The sequence below is a fragment of the Rhinatrema bivittatum genome, chromosome 2, assembly GCF_901001135.1.
Source record: "Rhinatrema bivittatum chromosome 2, aRhiBiv1.1, whole genome shotgun sequence".
NCBI classification, from domain to species: domain Eukaryota; kingdom Metazoa; phylum Chordata; class Amphibia; order Gymnophiona; family Rhinatrematidae; genus Rhinatrema; species Rhinatrema bivittatum.
Genome location: NC_042616.1, coordinates 456,327,801 through 456,352,338, shown reverse-complemented (window position 1 = coordinate 456,352,338; position 24,538 = coordinate 456,327,801). Strand labels below are relative to the sequence as shown.

Genomic DNA, 24,538 nt, shown 5'->3' with positions numbered 1-24,538 from the left:
AGCTGCTAGTTCAGCGGAAAGGTAGCAGGTGCAGGAGGCAGAGTGCGCTAGTGATGGCAGATGTCCTCTACCCCCGCCGCAAGAGACTACCTCTGTAATAAGCTGGTAAGCACTGAGCTCAGGTATGGTTTAAAAAAAAAAAAAATTACCTGAATTGGAGACAGGGGTTTCAGAACTTCCTTCAGTCTCCATTCTCTGCACACAGTGCTGATGTTTGTTCCTGCTCCCGTTGCGGTTGGGGAACTGGCTAGCCTGGCAGGCTGAGCAGCCCACGGTGAGCTAGGCCCCAAACTTAGGTTTTTTTCTTGCATGCCACATGGTAGGCCACGGTGGCAGTTTTCGATCGCTCTTGCGCATGTTCTGCTGCCCTCTATAGGCCATCACTGTGTGTAGTGTCTCTGCGCACGTGTGCTCTGTTTTTGGGCTCTTTACACACAAATTTTTGTATCTACTAAACTTGGCGTGCTGGTTGTGTGCACCTTGCCGCACTGTCTTCTAGCCATTTATTTTTTGGGCACATTTCATTTTTTAGCACGAGCCATTATCCCAGGACAAGCAGGATAGTAGCCCTCACATGGGTGACGTCACTGGACGGAGCTCTATCACGGAAAACTTTGTCAAAGCTTCTAGAAACTTTTGACTGGCACACTGAGTTCACTGAGCATGCTCAGCATGCCATGATCCCTGAAGCCATAGGGGTCTCCCTTCAGTCTCTTTTTTTTTTTTTTTCCACGCTGCTGTTAGCCTCGCATTGAAAGAGTTCTGTGAATTTCTCATGTACTTTCCTCATGGAAAATTGTTAAGAATTTGACTGAAAGTCACAAAAAAAAGTTCACTATAAGGGTCTCCCTTCGGTGACACTGAGTACCATTCCGGGGCAGTTTTTTCAAACTGTGTAGTTAACTCAATTTGTACCCGAAAGCCATCGACCGTTTGCGGCCTATAATTTTATAAAATGCCCCTGAATGATGTCCATCACCGATCCGCATGAGATATGCGTCCTTTGCCTCTGTCCAAGTCATGTCCACGCCTGTTCCACCTGTGCGCAGATGACTCCGAAAGGCAGGCAGGCTTGCCTGGATAAAATGGAGCACTTGTTTAAAAAAGTGACTCCATTGACGTCAACACACTCATCACAGAGGATATCACACTCTTCCTTCGAAAAAGTTCATAGAGGGAAAAAGAGAACCGGTGACCGTCCCAAACTCCATCTGGGGCATCGGTAGCTTCTCCCTCTGTTCCAACTAAAGACAGGACCGAACATCGAGAGAAAAAAGTCTACATCGGACAGACACCATTCCAGAAGGAACAGGTACCGCATCGATGGCCATCGATCAGATAGCGAAGCAGGCCTGTGTTCATGAGTCTCCATGCCCCTCTGTACCAGAGGATCTCCCCACTGGGACCGGTGTCGGAGACTAAGCCACCACATTCCAATGTGGATAAGCCAGTAGCACCCATTGTGCCTTCCCCTGTGACAGAGGATTATATCCCAGTATCCAGGGAAGAGCTGAATACTCTCATCAGACAGGCGATCATCGAAGCGCTTAAAAACCTTCAGCTGCCACCGATGCCAGTTCCCGCACAGACACTGGAGCCATTGGTCTTCGTGCCTTTGAATAGGTTTGATGCCTTAATTGGTGCGTTACTTACACAACCATTGTCGGCGCAATCTAGGGAACCTCCGATAACTCCGACAATCCCCATACTGGATTCATCAGAGGATGAGGAACCTCTACCTGGTCCATCAGGAATTCAGAGACCATATTGACCAGACCTGCCATCGATGCCTCTACCAGGTCCTTTGGGAGATACCAGTCATTGATTCCCCTCTATGCAGGCAAATCACCATCGGTGCCCGTCCAGCCTCCATAGATGCCGATGCATCATCCATCAAAACCATAGAAGATTCTATTGATGCAGACACATCTAATCATACAGGACATTCTTCCTCCAGAGGGGTCCCATTCAGAACCCCAGTACAACCCATGGACAGCTGTAGATACTGATACAAATGACATCCTTTCAGAACCTTCACCAAAAGAGAAAAGTCTCCCCCAGAGGAGCTAGCTTTCTCTAATTTTATTAAAGAAATGTCTGAGACCATTCCATTCAACCTTCTCATAGAGGACACTAGACATAAGACACTAGAGGTCCTCCAGTTCGATGCCCCCCCCCCAAAGAAGTCATGGCAATACCGGTCTATGAAGTTCTTTTAGAGTTACAGCACCGCCTTTAGGAGCATCCTTGCACAGAACCACCTGTCAATAGACTAACAGTTACTACGTACCTTTCAAAAGCTGCAACTACCACATCAGTCATTGATGGTTGTCGGCACAAACAAATAGGCCAGAAAACAGAATACTCATTCCTCTACACCCCCAGGAAAGGAACAGAAATTCCTGGATGTCTTGGGCCGAAAGATTTTAAGGTTCAATGTTAGTGTCACGTATTGCAAGTTATCAGCTCTACATGACACAATACCAGAGGAACTTGTGGAAACAAGTTCAAGAACTCTCAGATAATATCCCACAGCAGTATAAGGAACAACTCAATGCTATCATTCAAAAAGGCCTTGAATAAGGAAAGCATGAAGTACATGCAGTCTGATTCCTTTGAGACCTCTGCAAGTATGTCTGCTGCGGGAATCAGTGCCAGAAGGTGGGCGTGGTTGAAGGCTTCTTATCTAAGGTCAGAAGTACAAGAAAAATTATCTGATCTGCCATGCACTGGAGACAATCTTTGACAAAGTTCAGGAGGCCATGTTACAATTGAAAGATCATCACGAAACACTGCGACAACTTTCAAAACTCCCATCTGATCAATCTTCCTCATCAAGAAGGCCCATCAGAAGGGATATACTAGAAAACCCTTCTACAGACCTCGTAGATATTATCCACCATCCTCTACAGTACGTTCTTCACGACCCTCTCAATGTGGATGTCCTCGTCAAACAAAACAACCCAAACCTCAACCAGCCCCGCAAACTGCACCTGCATCTGGGTTTTGAAACATTCCCAGAGAGCAACAGCCACTCCAACCCCAAACCAGACTTGCCTGTAGGAGGTCGGCTCCATTATTTTATACACAACTGGAGCCTAATCACCACAGTTCAGTGGGTGCTAGCCATCTTGAACTGAGGATACCATCTCAACCTCCGAATGGTACCTCAGGATTCCCCACCCGCTCCACTATAGTCACACAACATTCCAACATCTCAACTAGAGTTAGAACTCTCCACCCTGCTGACTACCAGAGCAGTCTAACCCGTTCCCCGGTCTCAACAAGGCAGAGTTCTACTCCCGCTATTTCCTAATTCCAAAGAAAACAGGCAGTCTCCGCCCCATCCTAGACCTTCGCAATCTCAACAAATTTCTTCAAAAAGAAAAATTCAGGATGATCTCCCTCAGGACCATACTTTCCTTATTACAGCAAGGAGACTGGTTCTGTTGTCTGGATCTTCAAGAAGCTTACGCTCACATCCCCATTTTCCCACATCAAAAATATCTACGATTCATAGTGGGACAACATTCCAATATAGAGTTCTACCATTTGGACTAGCTTCAGCACCTCGGGTGTTCACAAAATGCCTGGCAATGGCTGCTGCACATCTAAGAAAAAAACAGCAGCATTCATGTTTTTACCTACCTGGATGATTGGCTCATCAAGAGCCCATCCAAGCAAGGGGCTCTCGTCTCCTTAAAAAGCACCATAACTCTTTTGGATTCCTGATAAACTATCAAAAATCACATACGTCCCCATCTCAGCTCATCACTTTCATCGGAGCAGACCTCAATACCACAGTTGCAAAAGCTTTTCTTCCAAGCGACCATGCGAACAACCTAGCAAATCTGGCAAACTCAGTGATCAGCTGCAAGTTTGCCTCTGCCCATCAATTTCTTACACTACTGGACCACATGGCATCTACAGTCCATGTGACCCCTATGGCAAAGTTAGCCATGAAAAGGACTCAATGGACTTTGAAATCTCAGTGGATCTAAGCTGTTCAACCACTGTCCTCCCTAATACAGGTCACTCACAAAGTTTGTCTCTCACTATGCTGATGGACAATCCAGCCTGCTTTACGGACTGGTCTACCTTTCCAGCAACAGACTCCAAGTAACCTTGACCACGAATGCATCCAACTTGGGATGGGGAGCTCACGTCAACCAACTCCAGATGCAAGGTATGTGGACTCCACTTGAAAAAAAGTTTCAAATCAACTTTTTAGAACTTCGAGCGATACGATATGCCCTTTATGCCTTCAAAGACTACCTCTCACACAACTGTGCTGATACAAATGGACAATACAGTAGCAATGTGGTACATAAACAAGGAGGCAAGGCTCCTATCTTCTGTCAAACAGTGCAGGCCTGGGCCCTGACGCACTCCATGAATCTCAGGGCCACTTATCTAGCAGGCATACAAAATGTCCTAGCGGACACTCGCAGTCGACGTTTCCATCCCCACGAATGGTCTCTAGATCCCTGTGTAGCTAGCAAAATCTCAACGCTGGGGTTAACCAACCATCGACCTCTTTGCGTCCAAAATGAACCACAAAGTAGGTTCTGCTCCCTCCACAGCTGTCTGCAAACGATCCTCAGGGACGCCTTTGCTCGCCCCTGGAACAAAGGGCTTCTATATGCGTATCCTCAGATTCCGCTCATAGCCAAAACTCTGGTGAAGCTACAACAGGACAGAGGATCAATGATCCTCAAAGCCCCATTCTGGCCTCGACAAGTATGGTTTCCCATACTCCTTGACCTTTCGATCAGAGAACCAATTTGCCTGGGCACAGCGCCCACTCTCATATCTCAGAACCAAGGCAGTCTACGCCATCCAAACCTACAACCCTTGCCGTAACAGCTTGGATGATTAGGGCTTGCAGATCTGGGATTTTATTGCCCAAACTGTGAGCATTTGTGCTCATAGCTTTCCAGCTTTTCTCATTCAGGTTACTGCTTTTCTTGGACTCCTTTTGTGGCTTATTAAGCTGACTTTTGTTATCTATTTCACCCTTTTCCATTGCATTTATATTTGGGGGGTGACATTCTAGATTCCTTCTGCCACCCCCAGCATCTAGTTTAAATGCCTTATGACATAGGATTTGAATTTCTCTTAGGATCCTTTTTCCTTCCACAGACAGATGCTTTTTACTGTTCCGTACACTGCCCCAGCCCTCTGATAGTGTTGTGCTTGTTGGCACCTGTTTAGTTGTCTGGTCCCCTTTTGTGTTGGCGAGCAGCCTGTAGCTAGGGATTCACTCATGGCTGAGGACTACCATCCTGTTCTGAGAGAAAGCAGAGTTGCTTACTTGTAACAGGTGTTCTCAGAGGACAGCAGGACATTAGTCCTCACGAAACCCGCCTGCCACCTTGTGGAGTTGAGTTTCTATTTTTTTTAATCGTAATTCTATGTTATGAGACTGAAGAGGGACCCTGTGTGGATGTGGTTATAAGGCATGCTGGACATGCTCAGTGTGTCTAGTCAAAATTCTAGAAACTGACACGTCTACCTTATCAGGGCTCCAACAGATGGTCACCCATGTGTGAGGACTAACATTCTGCCATCTTTGGGAAAACACCTGTTACAGGTAAGCAACTCTACTTTCTCTTCCAAATGATCTGACTGGCCCAGGAAGTCTTCCTTCTCGACTGGGGACAAGCTTCATGTATGCTGTTCTGCTGACACTTCTTATCTTGAACAGTGCAAAATATTCTTCAGGACCATGCTCATCTAATTCTCATAGATCTTCCAGAAGGTGTCTAGACAATGCCTTGGACCCTTTCTCATACGTTGATACTTGCTAAGTCTTTCTAATTCTGGCCTTGCTTACAGCATCCTTAAAAGTACATCTCTGCACTATTGCTGCATATTATGCTCAGTTGATATTAACCCTAGCTCTGTTTACCTGTTTATCCAGATTCATGAGAAGTCTTGTCTCAGACCTCTAATACAAAAGTCTCCTGTTCTTTGGGGTTTGAATATGGTGCTATTGCAGCTGATGAAACTGCCCTTTTGAACCACTGCATATGGTTTTTCAAATTCTTAACTTACAAAGTGCTCTTTCTCATGTCAGTAATCTGAGCTAGAAGTCTGCGAACTCCATGATTTTGTCTACTATCCACCAGTCTTGCAGTCTTTCCAAAATTGTCCTCCATCCTCATCCCAGGTTTCTACCAAAGGTAGTCTAGGCCTTCTACATTAATCTATTGTGCAGCCAACCTTCTTTCCCATGCGTTGGACAACAAAAGGGCTTTGGCCTGTTACAAAAGGCATACTCTGCTACATTGTAAATCTTCACAGCTCTTTCATAAATCCAAATAGTCTGGGCAGTGCAGTTATTAAGCGAATCTTGACTGGCTGGCTGAGTGTATTGAAGACTGCTCTTTGATAGGACTAAAAATCCAGAGTTTGTGAAAATCCATTAGGTGAGAGCTATGGCTTCTTCTGTGGCTCACTTGCAACAAGTTCCTATCAGATATTTGCAAAGCTGCTGCTTAGTCATCAGTCCATACCTTCACATCACATACTGCCTCAAACTCTCAACAGACAGTGATTTTGGACAAGCAGTTTTATGCAACCTGTTTTTGCTGAAGTCCCCTTTCCATGGTGGAGTCCAGGTTTCTTATTCAGAAAAGGCTTTGCTACACCCCTCAACTTGGGACTCTCCACATGTAATGGCTAATTCCGCCTGCTTATCAATGGAAAAAAGCAAGTTTGCAAACCAAAAACTGTTTTCTTTAGATAGCATGAATTGGCCATTAAAATCCCTGCCCTTCTCCCTAGAGAGTTGACTATATAGCTATCCTAGTTCTGGGATAGACTGAAGAGGTTCATGAGGTAATGACTGTGTAGGAACTCCTGAATATACTCTGAGCTAAAAGCTGTACTCTTGGAGATGAGTCTGTTTGCTGCTACTGGTTGACATCACCCACATGGCTAATTCTTCCTGCTATCTATGGACAACAGTTTACGGTAAGCAGACTTTTCTAAATTTTGCCTTGTTGGAAGAATGCTATAGATTACAGATTCTAGAATGCCTTGAAATGGAATTAAAGGCCCCAAAATGACTATTTTAATTTTTTATTTTTTTTATATTCTGCTTTTTGCACTTTTTTCAGCACTTCAAAGTGGATTACATTCAGGTGTACTGTAGGTTTTTCCCTATCCCCAGAGGGCTTACAATCTAAGTTTGTACCTGTGGCAATGGAGGGTAAAATGACTTGCCCAAGGTCACAAGGAACAACAGTGGGACTCAAACCCTGGTCTCCTGGTTTGTAGCCCACTGCTCTTCCATAGGCTACTCCTATAGAGCTGGTAAATGTACTTCATAAGAGCTTAAGGTACAAATTGGTGCTTTCTCTTCAAATTATCCCATTCTAAGATGTTCCCTAAACATAGTCAGCAGTTGAATCCAAAATTTGACACGTCTAAATTCAGTGATAGTTTACTTTTGTGGTTTTGCCTGTCAGTTTTAACTGAAGGCATCAAATCATTTCAAATAGACCATGAAGTGCACCAGTAAGCTTATGTGAGTTGGTTTTCAAGAGATTGTACCCTCTATACTGTCCAGTATTTAAAAAGCATACTAAGCCATTAGTACTCTTGAAATGGCACGCATAACTTTTTTGAAAATCTTTGAGAAGCTCTGTATATTCTCTTGTATAGCTCTTCTTATGCTGTGGGATCCCATTGGTCCATATGGATTGTCACAAACTACATTATATAGTGCAGGGGTCCCCAAACTTTTCAAGAGAAGGGCTACATAAGACATTTTAAATCACTGGGGGAGTGGGTGCAGAGAGATTCTGATTTTGCTGAGTAAGGTGGGAGATCATATCTCAGTTTTGCTGTTAAGTTTGAGAAGGGGACCATGGCTAGCCCTTTTGGTGATTTGAAATGTTGAGGAAGGCAGGCAGTGGGCATGTTCCCCAGAAGTGTAGGGATTGGACAAATAGTAATGTTTAAAGACTCATCCAAACTTGGCAAGCCTGCCACATCCCCAACAATCTTGCTTCCTTCCTTTCCCCTTTTCCTCAGTATCTGCCCATCTAGAGAAATAGGGGGCAGGGAGGGAGGAGGAGGATGAGATGGGGGGTGTGGTACTCTCTCACCCCCCCATGTATTCTTGCTCCCTGTCTGCATTCCCTTTCCCCAACCTTTTCTCATTTCCCCTTCTCTCAAGCTCCTTGGACAACACGCCAGATTTGTGGTATGAGCAAAACAACCTCCTCAGATGCTAGTCAAGGGAGAGACACTTGAACTTAGTATCTGGGGTATAAATAAGGATCTTGGCACTCTGCATCTCAAATCTGCATCATTAGAGGACAATGTCAGTTCCCCCCCTCTCACAGCTCTGAAGAGATGGTGAGATTGGGAGATCATCACTAACTGGCTTTCCCTAGCAGACCCGCAGAAGCAGCAGTTCAGTACCAACAGTATCTGTCCCCATGGCCTGTTCCATCCTTCACAGCAGCCAAAAACTCCTTATGGCTGTGCTGCAGCCTTTATCTTTAGTCCAAGTGGCTCCATTTGCATAAGCAACATGAACACCAACAATGTATAACTCAACCAATAAGTGTGGCCTTGTACCAGCATGTCCCACCCATGCTGCTCTGATGTGTTGCTACTTGCATTTCCAACTTCAAGTATCCGAGCTGGCAGAAGCAGTAGAATGCACTCCTGCCGTCACTGCAGGCCAGATCAAATTCTTGTCTTTGCTGTGGGCAAGATGAAGCTCCTTCCACTGTTGCTGTTGGGAGGAGTGCATCTGGCCCTTAGGATGTAGTTTGGGGGGGGCCCTTAATTCTGAACTAGTTGAATGCTGCTGTTCATGAGAATTTGACATTTTGAGTGTGACTGATCAAGGGAAATAGTTAAAGAATAAGACTTGGTATAATTAGTCCTCAAAGGAAATATTACTTATTGCACAGTAGATAAAACTTTTGTCATGCTGTAACTCGTTTCTCAGCATACTTGCTATCATATAACTAATGTACTGCTTTAAACTACCCATATTTATTTGCTTCTCATCTTTGCCATTGTGCAATGACACTTTTACTTTTCTAACACCTCCCTCCCCTCATGTGTCCAATTGCTGGCAGCATCCCCAGGCTTTGCCTGGTCGAGCAGCAGAAGACCCAAGACCTGAGCTGGGGATAAAACCCAGATTCCTCTATATGGCAGTACACAGAATGGCCATTGAGCTACCTGGCTGGCCCCTGAATGTAGACTTTAATTGTAGAAATATATTTTACTCCCCACTTGCTTGCAGCACTGTTTAATCAAAACATTGCAGAAATAATTTTTTTCCCAGCTGTAATGTCCTTGCTGCACTGACCCACCTCTTCTTTTTTTTTTTTTTTTCTGTTTGTCAGATGCTGGCAGAAGAGAAAACTATATCCTCTAAGTATGCAGAAGAAAGAGACCGTGCTGAGGCAGAGGCACGTGAGAAAGAGACCAAGACCCTGTCCTTGGCCCGGGCTCTTGAAGAAGCCATGGAGCAGAAAGCTGAGCTGGAAAGACTGAACAAGCAACTGCGCACAGAAATGGAAGACCTGGTCAGCTCCAAGGATGATGTCGGCAAAAGTGTAAGCACTTTAAGTTGATATGAAAACACCATAAATAGACACTATGGTAATAAATTGAATCCATAAGTAAACTAGTCTAAGTTTAACAACTTCTGCATTTTTATTATGGCTTGTATAAAAGTTTTGTTAAATAATCAATTTGAAGCAATGGAACAAAGACAAATTGTAAGGCTATCTAATGAGAAGCAGTGGTATCAGATTTAAATATGGAGATCTGGCAGAGGGAGCAATTACAAGGTAAATTTAAACCTAGTCAAAGCTTTTAACTGTAAGAACACTAAACTAGCACTATCTACCTGAGGGAAGAATCTTCTGGTGATCAAAATCTAAACAGAATGCAATTTATTTAGTTCTACAGGATAACTTCATGAACCAGATCCATGGAATTCTATTTTGACACATTGTAGGCATGTAATCCTGGAAAGGCCCTGCATGCTTATTAAGGTGTAAATCCTAGCTGCCAATCCTTGATGGCAGGTTGCAAAACATCTAGCTTTATAAAATTTTATGTGCAGTTAATGTCTGATTTTTCTCGTGACTATTGAGAAGTTAAGGTACAGTAAAAATCCTAGGTATAAGCAATATAAAGGGCCTTTTGCTATGCTTTGCATAGGTAGTTGCATTCCTGTTCTGCTGAGATTGTTGCTTTGTATAAATTTTCCTAATGAAAAACTAAGTCTGTTCTTTGTGCTGATGTAGGAGTGGTAAAAGATAAACGCCTGGACAAACTTTTACAATTGAAGGTCGCTTTGAGTAGCGTCTTTATTAATGCAAGTTCATTCAGCTGAAGAGCTTAAGGGAGAAGGACACAGTAATTTTTTTTTGTCTTGCTGTTCCATCTAGTTGCTTTCATCATTCAGATTTAGCACTGTGAGTAAAACTGACTTGATGTGTTTAAGGAATATTAGAACTCGTGATTTTCAGTTTTCTTAGAATCTGGTCAGCTTGAGCTCTTAATACAGAAATTTATGCTAGTGAGCTGATATTCAGGATTGAGTTCCTGCTTACTGTGGAAGCAACTCAGCCATTGAGCATTGAATGCATGCTGAGTGTTCAGTAAGAATTTTTAGTCTTTTTTTTTTTTTTTTTCTTATAACAGGTTCATGAGCTGGAAAAATCCAAACGGGCTCTTGAGCAGCAAGTAGAGGAGATGAAGACTCAGTTGGAGGAGTTGGAAGATGAGCTGCAGGCCACTGAAGATGCTAAGTTGCGACTAGAGGTGAACTTGCAAGCCTTGAAGGCTCAATTTGAGCGGGACCTCCAAGGTCGGGAAGAGATGAGTGAGGACAAGAAAAAGCAGCTGATGCGACAGGTACATCCTAATTTTTGAGATTTTGTTTAAGCTGGAGTATTTTTTTTAATGGGCCCATAATCAGCCGAACCAAAGGTAGATGTGTTTATAAAGCAACATTATGTTCAGGTTTTGTTTATATTTTTTTTAATGGACTCTTGAGTCCTAATCACTGGTAACATCTAAATCAGGGGGTCTTTACCCAGTCCTTGGGACAATAGGCCAGTCAAGTTTTTATGATATCAATGAATATGCATAAGACTTGTGTACTGCCTTGATTGTATACAGATCTCTTGCATATTCATTGTGGATATCCTGAAAAGCTAAGGTGTAACAAGGAGTTGAGAACTCAGATCAAAATAATTTTGGTGACGGATTATCCTTTTGGAACCTTTTAAGTATGTGGTGTCTGTATTCCAGTCAGGACCTCCACCAAATTATCAAGGCCTAAATGTATTGGGTATCTGCTTCACAAAAGTACCACAAAAGATAATCTTTCATAGGGTAATTTTGGTCTTTAACCAACTTTTTTGTACATGATTCCAAAGATCCCAAGAGATGAGGAAATGAGTATTCTAAACTTATGTAAAATATCTGTAGTAATGTGATATAATTTTATTAGTTAAATACTATGGGCAGAGCAAATCTAGCAGTATAGTTGAGAAACATCAAGAAGAGAATGGTAGCAAGCAGTGATTGGATGCAGATGTGTGAAAATGTTGGTCCACTCTAACAGCTCTACAGTATACATTGACCAAGCACAATTCAACAGTATGTACATATGTACAAAATATTATATAAAATTGTCAATTTGTGCAGTAAATCAAAATGTGCTGTGTAGTACTCTAGGCAGGAAGAGAATTACTAATTATGGGAAAGCATTGAAAAAGCAATTGGAAGTAGCAGAATATAACAAATTTTAAATAAATGGTAGACAGAGTAAACTGAATCAGATTTTCCAGAGTAAGGGTATAGTGAAAAATTTAAGTGGCATGTGATCATTTCTTGGTTACCACTTACCACTCTTTAGGTTTGTATGCATACAGGTTGAAATTGCCTACAGCACTCTTGGATAGCTCGAACATAGCTTGTGTGCATCAGCCTCTGACTGATGTCTTGTTTGCATGCTAGGTGAAAGATATGGAGGCAGAGCTAGAGGATGAGAAGAAACAGCGCTCCATGGCTGTTGCTGCCAGAAAGAAATTGGAGATGGATTTGAAGGATCTGGAGGGACAGATTGACTTGGCCAATAAGAATCGGGAGGAAGCAATTAAGCAGCTGCGCAAATTGCAGGTACGTCACTCTGCTCAGTGGGTACTTTTCTCAAGAGCTGTTGCAGACAGCTTAGGTTAAGAACATAAGAAAATGCCATACTGGGTCAGACCAAGTGTCCATCGAGCCCAGCATCCTGTTTCCAACAGTGGCCAATCCAGACCATAAGAACCTGGCAAGTACCCAAAAACTAAGTCTATTCCATGTTACCATTGCTAATGGCAGTGGCTATTCTCTAAGTGAACTTAATAGCAGGTAATGGACTTCTCCAAGAACTTATCCAATCCTTTTTTAAACACAGCTGTACTAACTGCACTAACCACATCCTCTGGCAACAAATTCCAGAGTTTAATTGTGCGTTGAGTAAAAAAGAACTTTCTCAGATTAGTTTTAAATGTGCCACATGCTAACTTCATGGAGTGCCCCCTAGTCTTTCTACTATCCAAAAGAGTAAATAACCGATTCACATCTACCTGTTCTAGACCTCTCATGATTTTAAACATCTCTATCATATCCCCCCTCCCCGTCTCTTCTCCAAGCTGAAAAGTCCTAACCTCTTTAGTCTTTCCTCATAGGGGAGCTGTTCCATTCCCCTTATTTTGGTAGCCCTTCTCTGTACCTTCATCGCAACTATATCGTTTTTGAGATGCAGCGACCAGAATTGTACACAGTATTCAAGGTGTGGTCTCACCATGGAGCGATACAGAGGCATTATGACATTTTCCGTTTTATTCACCATTCCCGTTCTAATAATTCCCAACATTCTGTTTGCTTTTTTGACTGCCGCAGCACACTGAACCGATTTCAATGTGTTATCCACTATGACTCCTAGATCTTTCTCGGGTTGTAGCACCTAATATGGAACCCAACATTGTGTAATTATAGCATGGGTTATTTTTCCCTATATGCATCACCCTGCACCTATCCACATTAAATTTCATCTGCCATTTGGATGCCCAATTTTCCAGTCTCACAAGGTCTTCCTGCAATTTATCACAATCTGCTTGTGATTAACTACTCTGAACAATTTTGTCATCTGCAAATTTGATTCTCACTCTTATTTCTTTCCATTTATAAATATATTGAAAAGTAAGGGTCCCAATACAGATCCCTGATGCACTCCACTGTCCACTCCCTTCCACTGAGAAAATTGTCCATTTAATCCTACTCTGTTTCCTGTCTTTTAGCCAGTTTGCAAGCCATGAAAGGACATCGCCACCTATCCCATGACTTTTTACTTTTCCTAGAAGCCTCTCATGAGGAACTTTGTCAAACGCCTTCTGAAAATCAAAGTATACTACATCTACCGGTTCACCTTTATCCACATGTTTATAAACTTCTTCAAAAAAAGTGAAGCAGGTTTGTGAGGCAAGACTTGCCCTGGGTAAAGCCATGCTGACTTTGTTCCATTAAACAATGTCTTTCTATATGTTCTGTGATTTTGATGTTTAGAACACTTTCCACTATATTTTTCCTGGCACTGAAGTCAGGCTAACCGGTTTGTAGTTTCCCGGATCGCCCCTGTAGCCCTTTTTAAATATTGGGGTTACATTTGCTATCCTCCAGTCTCAGATACAATGGATAATTTTAATGATATTTTACAGATTTTTAGTAATAGGTCTGAAATTTCATTTTTTAGTTACTTCAGAACCTTGGGGTGTATACCATCCGGTCCAGGCGATTTACTAGTCTTCAGTTTGTCAATCAGGCCTACTACATCTTCTAGGTTCACAGTGATTTGATTCAGTCCATCTGAATCATTACCCATGAAAACCTTCTCCATTACGGGTACCTCCCCAACATCCTCTTCAGTAAACACCGAAGCAAAGAAATCATTTAATCTTTCTGCGATGGCCTTATCTTCTCTAAGTGCCCCTTTAACCCCTCTATCATCTAATGGTCCAACTGACTCCCTCACAGGCTTTCTGCTTTGGATATATTTTTAAAAATTTTTACTGTGAAGGGTGCCTGATCAACTTGAATTGGCTTTATCTTGCTATCTATTTTTATTATATTATGTTGTATGCTACCTGGAGTTCTTCTGAAATAGGCAAATTACAAATTTTAGTAAAGAAGGGGATTTATGCTTGGTGTGGCGCAAACTCTGGCAATCTCCAGGTTTCATTAATAAATGGACAATTGACCATTACTCCTGGGCAAATTCTGCATGTGCAGTTTTTGTGCAGAATTCACATTTGCCTCAGAATTAGGCATAGGGACCAGGAAGTAGCAGCAGTGGCAGAGGCTTGAATGGGCTGGAAGAGGCAGAAAAAGCATTGCTGTCTGCTGGAAGAAAGGGGCAGCAATGAGCTGACCTAGGAACACAAAGCAGAAGAGATGAGCCTGTAGCATCTGCCTTGGCTTGCACAGCCCAAACAAAGGAAAGATCAAGGGGTGTCCAGTGGAGTCTGAACAAGCGAGACATAACATGGGAGAAGGTAGGAGAGAGCTGGGGGTCTTGTTAGAGGTGTTAGACAATGCTATTGGGTCTTGGTAAAGCAGAGAGTGGGGGCAGAAAAAGCTAGAGACTTTTCAGAGTGAGGGGCGAAAACTGGGTAGGGGGGCTCTCTGTGCATCCCCAGGAGACAAGCTTGGAAGAGGGGCAGACAGAAATCTGGGGGCTTGCTAGTGAGGGGAGAGAACTGGAGGTGGGGCAGAGAGCCGGGGAAGCATTCTAGCCTTGTAGTGGTCAGAGAAAGCTGGAGGAGGAGGGGTGAAGAGGTACAAGTGAGCACTTCCTGGAGCATAGGAGAGAATGGATGATTTAAGCCTGGTGGAGCAGAGAGCTGGTGTGGGTGGGAGAGAGGGGTCAACCCTGAGGGTAGGGGGAAAAGTGTCACAGGTAGAGCAAACCACAAAACATGTAAAATCCCTGTTTTACCACAACAGGTCACGTACTCGGCAGGATACCAAAGAATAGATCCAATCCTTACTCATAACCTGGGATAAGGAATGGCTTTCTCAAGTCTACATGGCTAATGTTTTATGAACTTTTCCTCCAGGAACTTGCCTAGACCTGTTACAAACCCAGCTACACTAATTACTTTAACCACATTCTTTGACAGCAAATTCTATAGTTTAATTGTGCACTGAGTGAAAAAAAAACTTTATCCAAATTGTTTTAAATGTGCTATCTTCAAGGCATGTCCCCTAGTCCTAGTACTATTTGAATGGGTAAATAACATTCCCTATAACTTCCACCTAACTCAAAATTTAGAGATCTCTATAACATCTCTTCTCTAGGTTGCAGAACCCTAATCTGTTTATCCTTTCCTCATAAGGGAGCTGTTCTATTCCCTTTATCATTTTGGTCACACTTTTCTGTACTTTTTCTAGATCTGCCATTTCTTCAAGATGGGGCATGTGTGGTCACACCATGGACTGATACAGTAGCACTGATATCCTCTGTTTTATTTTACATTGCTTTTCTTATCTTATGACTGCTGCCATGCACTGGGCAGAGGGTTTCAAAGAATTGCCCACAAGGACTCAAAGTACCTTTTCCTGGATAGTAATTTATAATATTGAACCTAGCATAGTTTACCTATATTTTAGATTCTTCCCTATATGCATCACTGCCCTTGTCCACACTAAATTTCATCTGCCATTTTGACACTGTCACCCAGTCGTGCAAGGTTCTCTTGCAATTTTGTTGGCTTGTGATCAAACAAATTGGAATTTTATCTATGAATTTGATTACCTTTACTCTTCGCTTCCTTTTCCAGATCATTTATAAATATATAAAAAAACATTCTCCCAGGACAAGCAGGATTATAGTCACATATGGGTGACATCAGATGGAGCCCTGTCACGGAACACTTTTGTCATTCTAGAACTTTGACTGGCACACTGAGCATGCCCAGCATGCCACTAACCCTGTGGCCATACGGGGTCCCCCTTCAGTCTCTTTTTTTCCGCACAGCAAATTGCCTCACAGTTTAGGAGCTCTGAGAAATTTCTCACATTTTTCCTCACAGGAAAAAAATTGAAGTTTATCTTCCTAACTCACCTTCACCCGGGTCCCCCATTGCGATCCGTTCCCTCTGACTCCCAGTAAGTCTTTTCACAGCAGTTGCAGTCAGTTCCTGGCAGCATTCCTTCAGTGCTCGACAGTCACCGACCACTTGCCCACCAATTTTTCGAAATGGCGACCAGTTTTAGAAAGTGCCCCGAATGTCCAAGGACCATGTCCATAACGGACCCACACAATGTATGTTTTGTGCTTAGGCCCCTCGCATGACATTCGGTGCCCTAGTTGTGCACAAATGACTGCCAAAGGCCATCGTGCTCGGCTGGACAAGATGGAGCACCTGTTTGGGTCAAAACGTTCGGCTCCATTGACTCCGCTTCAAGTTGCACTGGCCAGAGGACGTCCATCGACATCGGAGATGCCCCACCAGGAACAGTGGGGAGCAGGTGACAGTCCGTCACAGACTATCTAAGGCTTCGGCAGCATCATCCTCTGTGCCAGAGAAGGACCGGACCGAGCACAGAGGGGAAACATAGTCACGGGCACCGATGTGCATCCCCGCCTGTGCCAGCATCGATACTGCAGCGGCATAGACTTCCATCGAGCCCCCATCCGCCTCTGGTCCCAAGGCCCGAGGCATTCCCCATCTACATCAGTGCCGGGTACTGAGCCTCCACAGACCCCTGTGGATGCTGCAGTAACGCCTTGCCTGCCTCCTACCCCTGGCGCAGTGTTATCCACACCAGCCTTTAGGGAGGAATTGGGCAAACTAGTCGAACAGGCAGTGCTGAATGCCCTTTGGGGTTCCAGTCGCCAACGGCACCATCTATGTTTGCACCGCTCATCGGTGCCCTGCCAACTCAACCCGTGCCATTGGATACCCTGGCACAGTCGGCCACCGAAACTTCCGCAGGTACTGATCCCCATACCGGATTCCTCAGAGGACGAAGAGGCGATTCCCCACCCAGTGCCGGAACCCGTTACAGGGCCATTGGGACTATCTGTGCCTAAACGCACCTCATCCGCCTCGTTGCCATCAATTCCGGGACAACTTCCATTGATGCCACCTAGTCATCCATCAATGCCTTCTTGCTCTCGGCTTTGGTACTTTTCCTCCCTTAGGAAGCCCTCTGGGAGATGGAGAACCTCCCTGTGATCCGTGGGAGGATGCATCCTTGGACCATTCCTTGCAAGCTTCTGAGGACCTGCTCAGCTTTCTCCCCTGGAGGAAAGACGTCTCTCTTCCAGAAGACCTCTCCTTTGCCAGCTTTATCAAGGAAATGTCTGAAACCATCCCATTTCCATTAGTGACAGGAGGTCACTAATTAGTGACAGAAGGTCTTACAATTTATGAATGCTCCAAAGGAAACAATGGCAATACCAGTCCATGAGGTTTTCCTGGACCTTTTGCACCGCCTCTAAGAGCATCTGGGTACCGTTCCACCAGTAAACAGAAAAACTGATGCTACATACCTGGTTCAGCAAGCCCCAGGATTTCAAAAAAGCCAATTGCCACACCATTCTGTAGTAGTGGAATCGGCCCAAAAGAAGGCTGAGAGCCCGACCACACTTCTCTGCTCCTCCTGGCAAGGAACAAAAGGCTTTGGACGCATTGGGGCGTGGTCTTTCAAGGGTCCATGTTAATCATACGATTAACTGTGTATCAACTATACATGACCCAATATAACAGAAATCTCTGGAAACAAGTCCAGGATTTCAGACACTACCTCAACATCATCAAGAGACCTTAACCTCCATCCTACAGAAAGGATTAGAGGCAGGTAAGCACGAGGTAAGAACTGCTTATGACTCTTTTGAAACAGCATCTAGAGTCTCAGCAGCAGCATCAGTGCTAGACGCTGGGCCTACGTCCCGAGATACAGGATAAACTAGCTGATCTCCCATGTACAGGAGAAAAACCTGTTCAGGAATAAAATTCAAGATGCAGTGGCCCAGTTGAAGGATCATCATCAGACCCTGCGTCAATTGTCAACGGTCACCTCAGAAGCACCCTTCGTAGCCTGTAGTGTAGAGGCACATGAAGTGACACCAGAAAGCAATTTTATACACCACGCAAGTATTATCCTCCTGCGTCTCGTGCTCACTGAGCTACAGCACCTTCTCCCCCGAGAGGACAAGCACGTCAAACAACTCCTAGGGCGCAACCAGCCCCACAGGCTGGTGCTGTGACTGGGTTTTGACTTCTTTACGGAGAGCAGCAGCCACCTCACCCTGATCCCATGACCTGACATACCAGTAGGAGGCCGCCTATGCCACTTTATAACCAATTGGCACCAAATTACATCGGATCAATGGGTACTTTCCATAAGAACCCACAGTTAGTCTAAATTTATCAGCTATACCTCCAAACTCCCCGCCCATTCAGTCCTGGAAAGATTACACCGGACTTCTCGAGTCAGAGCTCTCAACCCTTCTGTCGGCCAGAGCCATAGAACCAGTTTCCCCCGTCTGAACAAGGGAAAGGGTTCTACTCCCGCTATTTCCTAATCCCAAAAGAGACCAGCAGTCTCCAGCCAATTCTAGATCTACGTGTCCTGAACACATTTCTTCACAAGGAACAGGTCAGAATGATACCCCTAGACACCATGCTCCCCCCTTCTGCAGCAGGGGGATTGGCTGTGCTCTATGGACCTTCAGGATGTTGACGCCCATATTGCCATCTTTCCTCCTTATTGCAAATATCTGTGATTTGTAGTTGGTCATGGGCACTATCAATACAAGGTACTGCCTTTCGTCCTAGCTTCAAGTGCCACAAGTATTCACGAAGTGCCTGGCAGTCGTAGCTGCACAGTTGCACTGCAAGGGTGTTCACGTATTTCCATATCTCAATGACTGGCTCATAAAAAGTCAGGCAGGGAGCCCTCAGCTCCCTCGACCTTACCACAAAACTTCTACAATCATTGGGATTTCTGATCAACTACTCAAAATCCCACTTGACCACCATCGCATCATCTCTCCTTTATAGGAGCAGACCTAGACACGAAGTGGCCAAAGGGTTCTTACCCAACGCCTGTGCAACCACGCTGTCCAACCTTGCCAGCTTTATCCATGTCAGACTAACAGCCTCTGCTCACCAATTGCTCACATTACTTGGCCACATGGTGTCATCAGTCCGTCACCCCAGTGGCATGCCTAGCCAAGAGACTGACACAATGGATTCTAAAATCTGTGGCACCAAGCCACTCAGATGCTTTCATCCCTCGTCCACATAATGACCCAGCTTTGTCTCTCTCTTGCCTGGTGGACTCGCAAGGCCAATTTACAAACAGGTCTTCCCTTCCAGCAACCAACTCCTCAGGTGACCTTAACCATGGAAGCCTCCAACCTTGGTTGGGGAGCCCATATCGAAGGCCTTCAAACTCAAGGAACTTGGACAAAAGCCGAAGCGACCTATCAGATCAACTTCCTAGAGCTTCGAGCGATGCAGTACGCCCTTTATGCATTCATAGACCACCACCTCAACAAGGTAGTCTTGATTCAGACAAAGTTGCAATGTGGTACCTGAACAAACGGGGGCACGGGTTCTTACCTGCTCCGTCAAGAGGCGGCGCAGATTTGGGCCTGGGCCCTGTCGCACTCAATACTACTGCGAGCCACTTATCTAGCAGGCAACAGAATGCAGTGGCGGATCGCTTCAATTGGTTTCCAACCCCATGAGTGGTCTCTGGATCCCTCTGTTGCAAGCAGAATCTTCCACCAGTGGGGTCTGCCAGACATTGACCTCCTGGAGTCCAACCAGAACCGCAAAGTGGAACGCTTCTGCTCCCTGCACAGGGACCGAGGAGCACCAACTATGGATGCCTTCGCTCACCCCTGGAACCACAGGTCTGCTCTATGCATACCCTCTGATTCTGCTAATCAGCGAGACTCTCGTAAAGCTACAGCAGGACCGAGGCTTAACGATACTCATAGCCCCATATTGGCCTCAAGTCTGGTTTCCCATACTTCTTGATCTCTGTCCAGGAACCCATTCGCCTGGGCATAGCGCCCAACCTCATAACACAGAATTACATCAAGTTGCGCCACCCGAACCTCCAGACCCTATCCCTGATGGCCTGGATGTTGAAAGGTTGATACTGCAACCCCTCAACCTTTCTAAGAGTGTCTCAAGTCCTTGTGGCTTCACGAAAGCCTTCCACGTGGAAGTCTTACAGCTGTAAATGGAAGGAATTTACCGTGTGGTGCACACAGGACCTTGATCCCTTTCTTGCCCCACACCAGCACTCTTGGATTATCTGACACCTCTCGGAATCTGGCCTACAGACTTCCTCCATACGAGTACCCCTCAGTGCCATCTCTGCTTACCATCAAGAAGTTAGGGGATGAGGCTTAATGCAGCTTAAGCCACCTATACGACCATCGGTTGTGGCATGGGACCTCAACGTGGTACTTGCATGGCTCATGCGTCCTCCTTTTGAGCCACTGCACTCTGCGAGCTCAGATATCTTACATGGAAAGTAATTTTCCTAGTAGCAATCACATCGGCTCGCAGGGTAAGTGAGTTACAGGCCCTTGTGACCTACTCACCTTACACAAGGTTCCTCCATGACCAGGTAGTTCTCCGAACTCACCCTAAATTTCTCCCTAAGGTGGTAAGATTTCCTCTTAAATCAGTCCATAGTCTTTCCCACTTTCTTTTCAAGGCCTCACACTCATCCGGGTGAGCGAGCTCTGCATACTTTGGGCTGTTAGCGTGTGCTGGCATTTTATTTAGACGCTCTACGGCCCACAGGAGGTCCAACCAACTTTCTTTTGACAAAAACAAGCTTGGAGTTGCGATGGGCAAGCAAACTCTCCAACTGGTTGGCAGACTGCATTGAATTCTGCTACCAACAAGCAGGCCTTCCACTTCAGGTACGAGTGAAGGCGCACTCAGGGCCATGACAACGTCCGTAACACACTACCGTTCAGTTCAGATTGCCGACATCTGCAGGGCTGCGACGTGGAGTTCTCTCCACACCTTTGCAGCTCACTACTTGTTTAGACAAGGCTGCACGACTAGACTCTCTTTGGCCAAACTGTCCTAAAGAATTTATTTCCAGTATAGAAACCCAACTCATCCTACCTTGACCCGCTGTGAATTTCAGGCTACCTCATTGCAAACAGCACCCCAGTTGTTGTGCCTGTTGCACATGTGTGCTGCTTGGCCTGCTCATGAGTCAACCTGTTGCTTGCTATTCACCCATGTGAGGACTACCATCCTGCTTATCCTGGGAGAAAGCGGAGTTGCTTACCTGTGTTCTCCCAGGACAGCAGGATGTTAGCCCTTACGAAACCCGCCTGCCACCCTGCGGAGTTGGGTTCACAAATGTTTTCTTATTTTATTATTCGCTCATACTTTTTGCTACAAACAAGACTGAAGGGGGTCCCCATGTGGCCACAGGGTTAGTGGCATGCTGGGCATGCTCAGTGTGCCAGTCAAAGTTCTAGAAACTTTGACAAAAGTGTTCCATGACAGGGCTCCCTCTGTCACCCATATGTGAGGACTAACATCCTGCTGTCTTGGGAGTACACCTGTTACAGGTAAGCAATTCTGCTGTCCCAGTACATATACCTGGGGCACGCTACTATTTTGTTTTCTGAGAAATGATCATACAGTCCTGTTGGCTATCCTTTTTTAGCCAGTTACCAGCCCAGTAGATGCATACTGAGTCTCTGGTGCCTAGGAGCCAATGCATTTGTGCTGCCTTCCCTGTGCCCCCTCTCACCCATACATCAGTCTTGTTAGAAGTGCTTAGTCCCAGAAATTCACACTAATACAAACACCAGAAAAATGAACTGATACTCTTGTAAAAACAGCCTGTGGCTTCCCTGTACTCGCTGAGTCAAGGCATCCCTTGCACTACTAGGATGAAGATTGATTTCACCATAACAATTCTTGGTTGGTCATCCTGTAGGGGTCCACATTAAAAAAAAAAATCCCACTTTCCAGCTTAAAACATGGAAAATTCTACTTGGCTACTGGTGCCTCAGAGGCTAGGGGAGAAGACTGGAGAAAAGTGAGAGGAAACACGCCGGCTTGGCATGCCCAGGTGTGCATACTATGCGTTTGCACAGGGTGGCACACCTGGGGGAGGAAGCGGGCCAGCAACACCAGGAGAGGCCATGGGGCCACTGGCAGAGTTCAACCCGCCGGTGGCTGAAAGAGGAGTCTCTGGCGGAGAGGCTCGTGTTCTTGTGCACACACGCCTGCACACAACTTTGAAGATTCTTTACATACCTCTGGCTGCCTTAGCTCCTCCTGGTCTGTCGCTCTAGCTGCCAGATATCAAAGTTCTCTAAGGGCTAGGACAGTGATGGCAAACCTTTTAGGCTTGGCATGTCAAAAATTCAGAAAATACTTAACTTGACTCTAACATCACACAAATCAAAAACGAGTAAAACTAATAACGAAAGATTCATTATTAAAGTTTCATACAGCACATATATTTAGAGGCCGCATAAGGGGAGAGAGAGTGGAAGTGTGCAAGGGAACATGTGCACGGATCTGATTAATTGCTGTTTTCATCCTGCTCAGTGTGCTGTATGAAACTTAACGAAAGATTCATTATTAATTAATTTTACTCATTTTTTATTTTTGTAACTTGACTCTTTTTTTATATGCCACCAGATATGATGGGACTATTTTTTTTTTGTAATTAAATAAATATGTAAAGAATTGTCTGTTTTGGGGGAAAGGAGGGATCAAGGCAGGTCTACCAGACTGTGTGGGACAAAGTGGGCAGAAAGGTCTGCAGGATGGGTGGGAGTTTTTTTTGTCATGGCCATTCACAGAAATCTGAGAAGCCTTCAGCTGTGGTGAGGTAACAGCTGTAGGTCTGTTACCTCCAGCAGCAGAGAGAGAGACTGGGCTGGTGTGAGGGAAGGCTGTGGGAGCATTTCCCGTCACTGCAGTGGTGAGGGGAGGACGGTGGTGTCTCAGCTATCGGTGATGCTGCAGGGAAAAGAAAAAAACAAATGCAGACACGATCTCAGCTATGGGGGGAGGATCAGACTGTCGAAGCAGAAGCCTATGAAGCTGGGAAAAGCAAGAGAAATGAGCAGAGAGCCTCGGGAGTCTTCCGCTCTACCACAGCTACTGCGGGGCTTAGTGTGATCATGACTTACAGCGGCACTATAATTTTGTCGGGTATTGGACACTGGAGTGTCACCCAAAACGTGGCGTGTTGCCTATGATATGCGTATCAAAGGTTCGCCATCACTAGGCTAGGAGCTCTTTGCATCATGTGTGCACACGCAACCTCTCACCAGATGGTAGATAATTATACATGTGGCACTCTTTGCAGAACACTGGATAGTCCCTATCTTCTGCTAGACTGCTGTCTGCATTTTTGAGGAGATAGGTTTTTTAGGTTGCTAAGGGAGAAGGGCGATAATAGACTAAATTTAAGGGGCTTTAACGGACTTTCAGGCCGATACAGTAAAAGTCGCGGGAGAGTGGGCGAGTGCCTGCTCTCCCGGCACGCGCACAGGCCACTCTCCTATACATGTGATTTAGTATTCAAATGAGGGCCTGCGGTAAAAAGAGGCTCTAGGGACACTAGCGTGTCCCTAGTGCCTTTTTTGACAGGAGCGGCGGCTGTCAGCGAGTTTGACAGCAGACGCTCAATTTTGCCGGCGTCTGTTCTCAAACCCGCTGACAGCCACGGGTTCGGAAACCGATTCCAGCAAAATTGAGCATACGGTTTTCAAGCCGCAGGCTAATTTCAAATTTTTATTTTTTTAATTATTTTTTACTTTTGGGACCTCAGACTTAATATCGCCATGTCCCGGTGCCGACAAATTGCCTACCTTTAGGTTGGCACTAATTTCTGAAAGTAAAATGTGCGGCTTGGCTGCACATTTTACTTATTGAATCGCGCGGGAATAACTAATAGGGCCATCAACATGCATTTGCATGTTGCGGGTGCTATTAGTTTTGGGGAGGGGGGTTGGCAGCATGTTTTCGACACGCTATTACCCCTTACTGAATAAGGGGTAAAGCTAGCGCGTCAAACGCGCGTCCATATGCGGGTTAAAAGTGCGCGCTGCCGGAGTGCACTGTGCTGTATCGACCCATATGTTGTAAATAAGCAAAGTGAAAGTTATAAGGGCAAGGTTACTCCTTTGTTTAATCTAAATCCCTAATTGACTCTTGTGAATTTCCCTCTTGTCCTTTTAATTGGGTTAAGTCTATAAATCAGAGAATGTGCTTTTGGTGAGTGGGAGTTGGAGGAAGAGGGTGGGCAATGGGACACAATCTAATAGAGGGCCAAAAGACACAGGAATAACCAAATTTACCCCACAGTCTCTTCCCTCTCAAGCTTTGTCATAAATGTTCCCCAGCAAAGCAATACTCGCAGATCCTTTAGTCAGCATGGGCAGTTTCTGCTCTGTACTCAAGAATTGAGG

The 24,538-nt window shown here is 45.1% G+C and overlaps 1 protein-coding gene across 2 annotated transcripts in view; it reads left to right on the top strand.

Annotated features, from left to right (window-relative positions):
• MYH9 (myosin heavy chain 9) overlaps window positions 1–24,538 on the top strand; it is a 419,875-nt gene that overhangs the window by 340,551 nt on the left and 54,786 nt on the right. For both annotated transcript variants that reach the window (XM_029590410.1, XM_029590411.1), the window contains exons 32-34: window positions 9,381–9,593; window positions 10,693–10,905; window positions 12,016–12,177. In XM_029590410.1, the coding sequence (XP_029446270.1) occupies window positions 9,381–9,593; window positions 10,693–10,905; window positions 12,016–12,177 (588 nt within the window). The remainder of the gene's footprint in view (window positions 1–9,380; window positions 9,594–10,692; window positions 10,906–12,015; window positions 12,178–24,538) is intronic.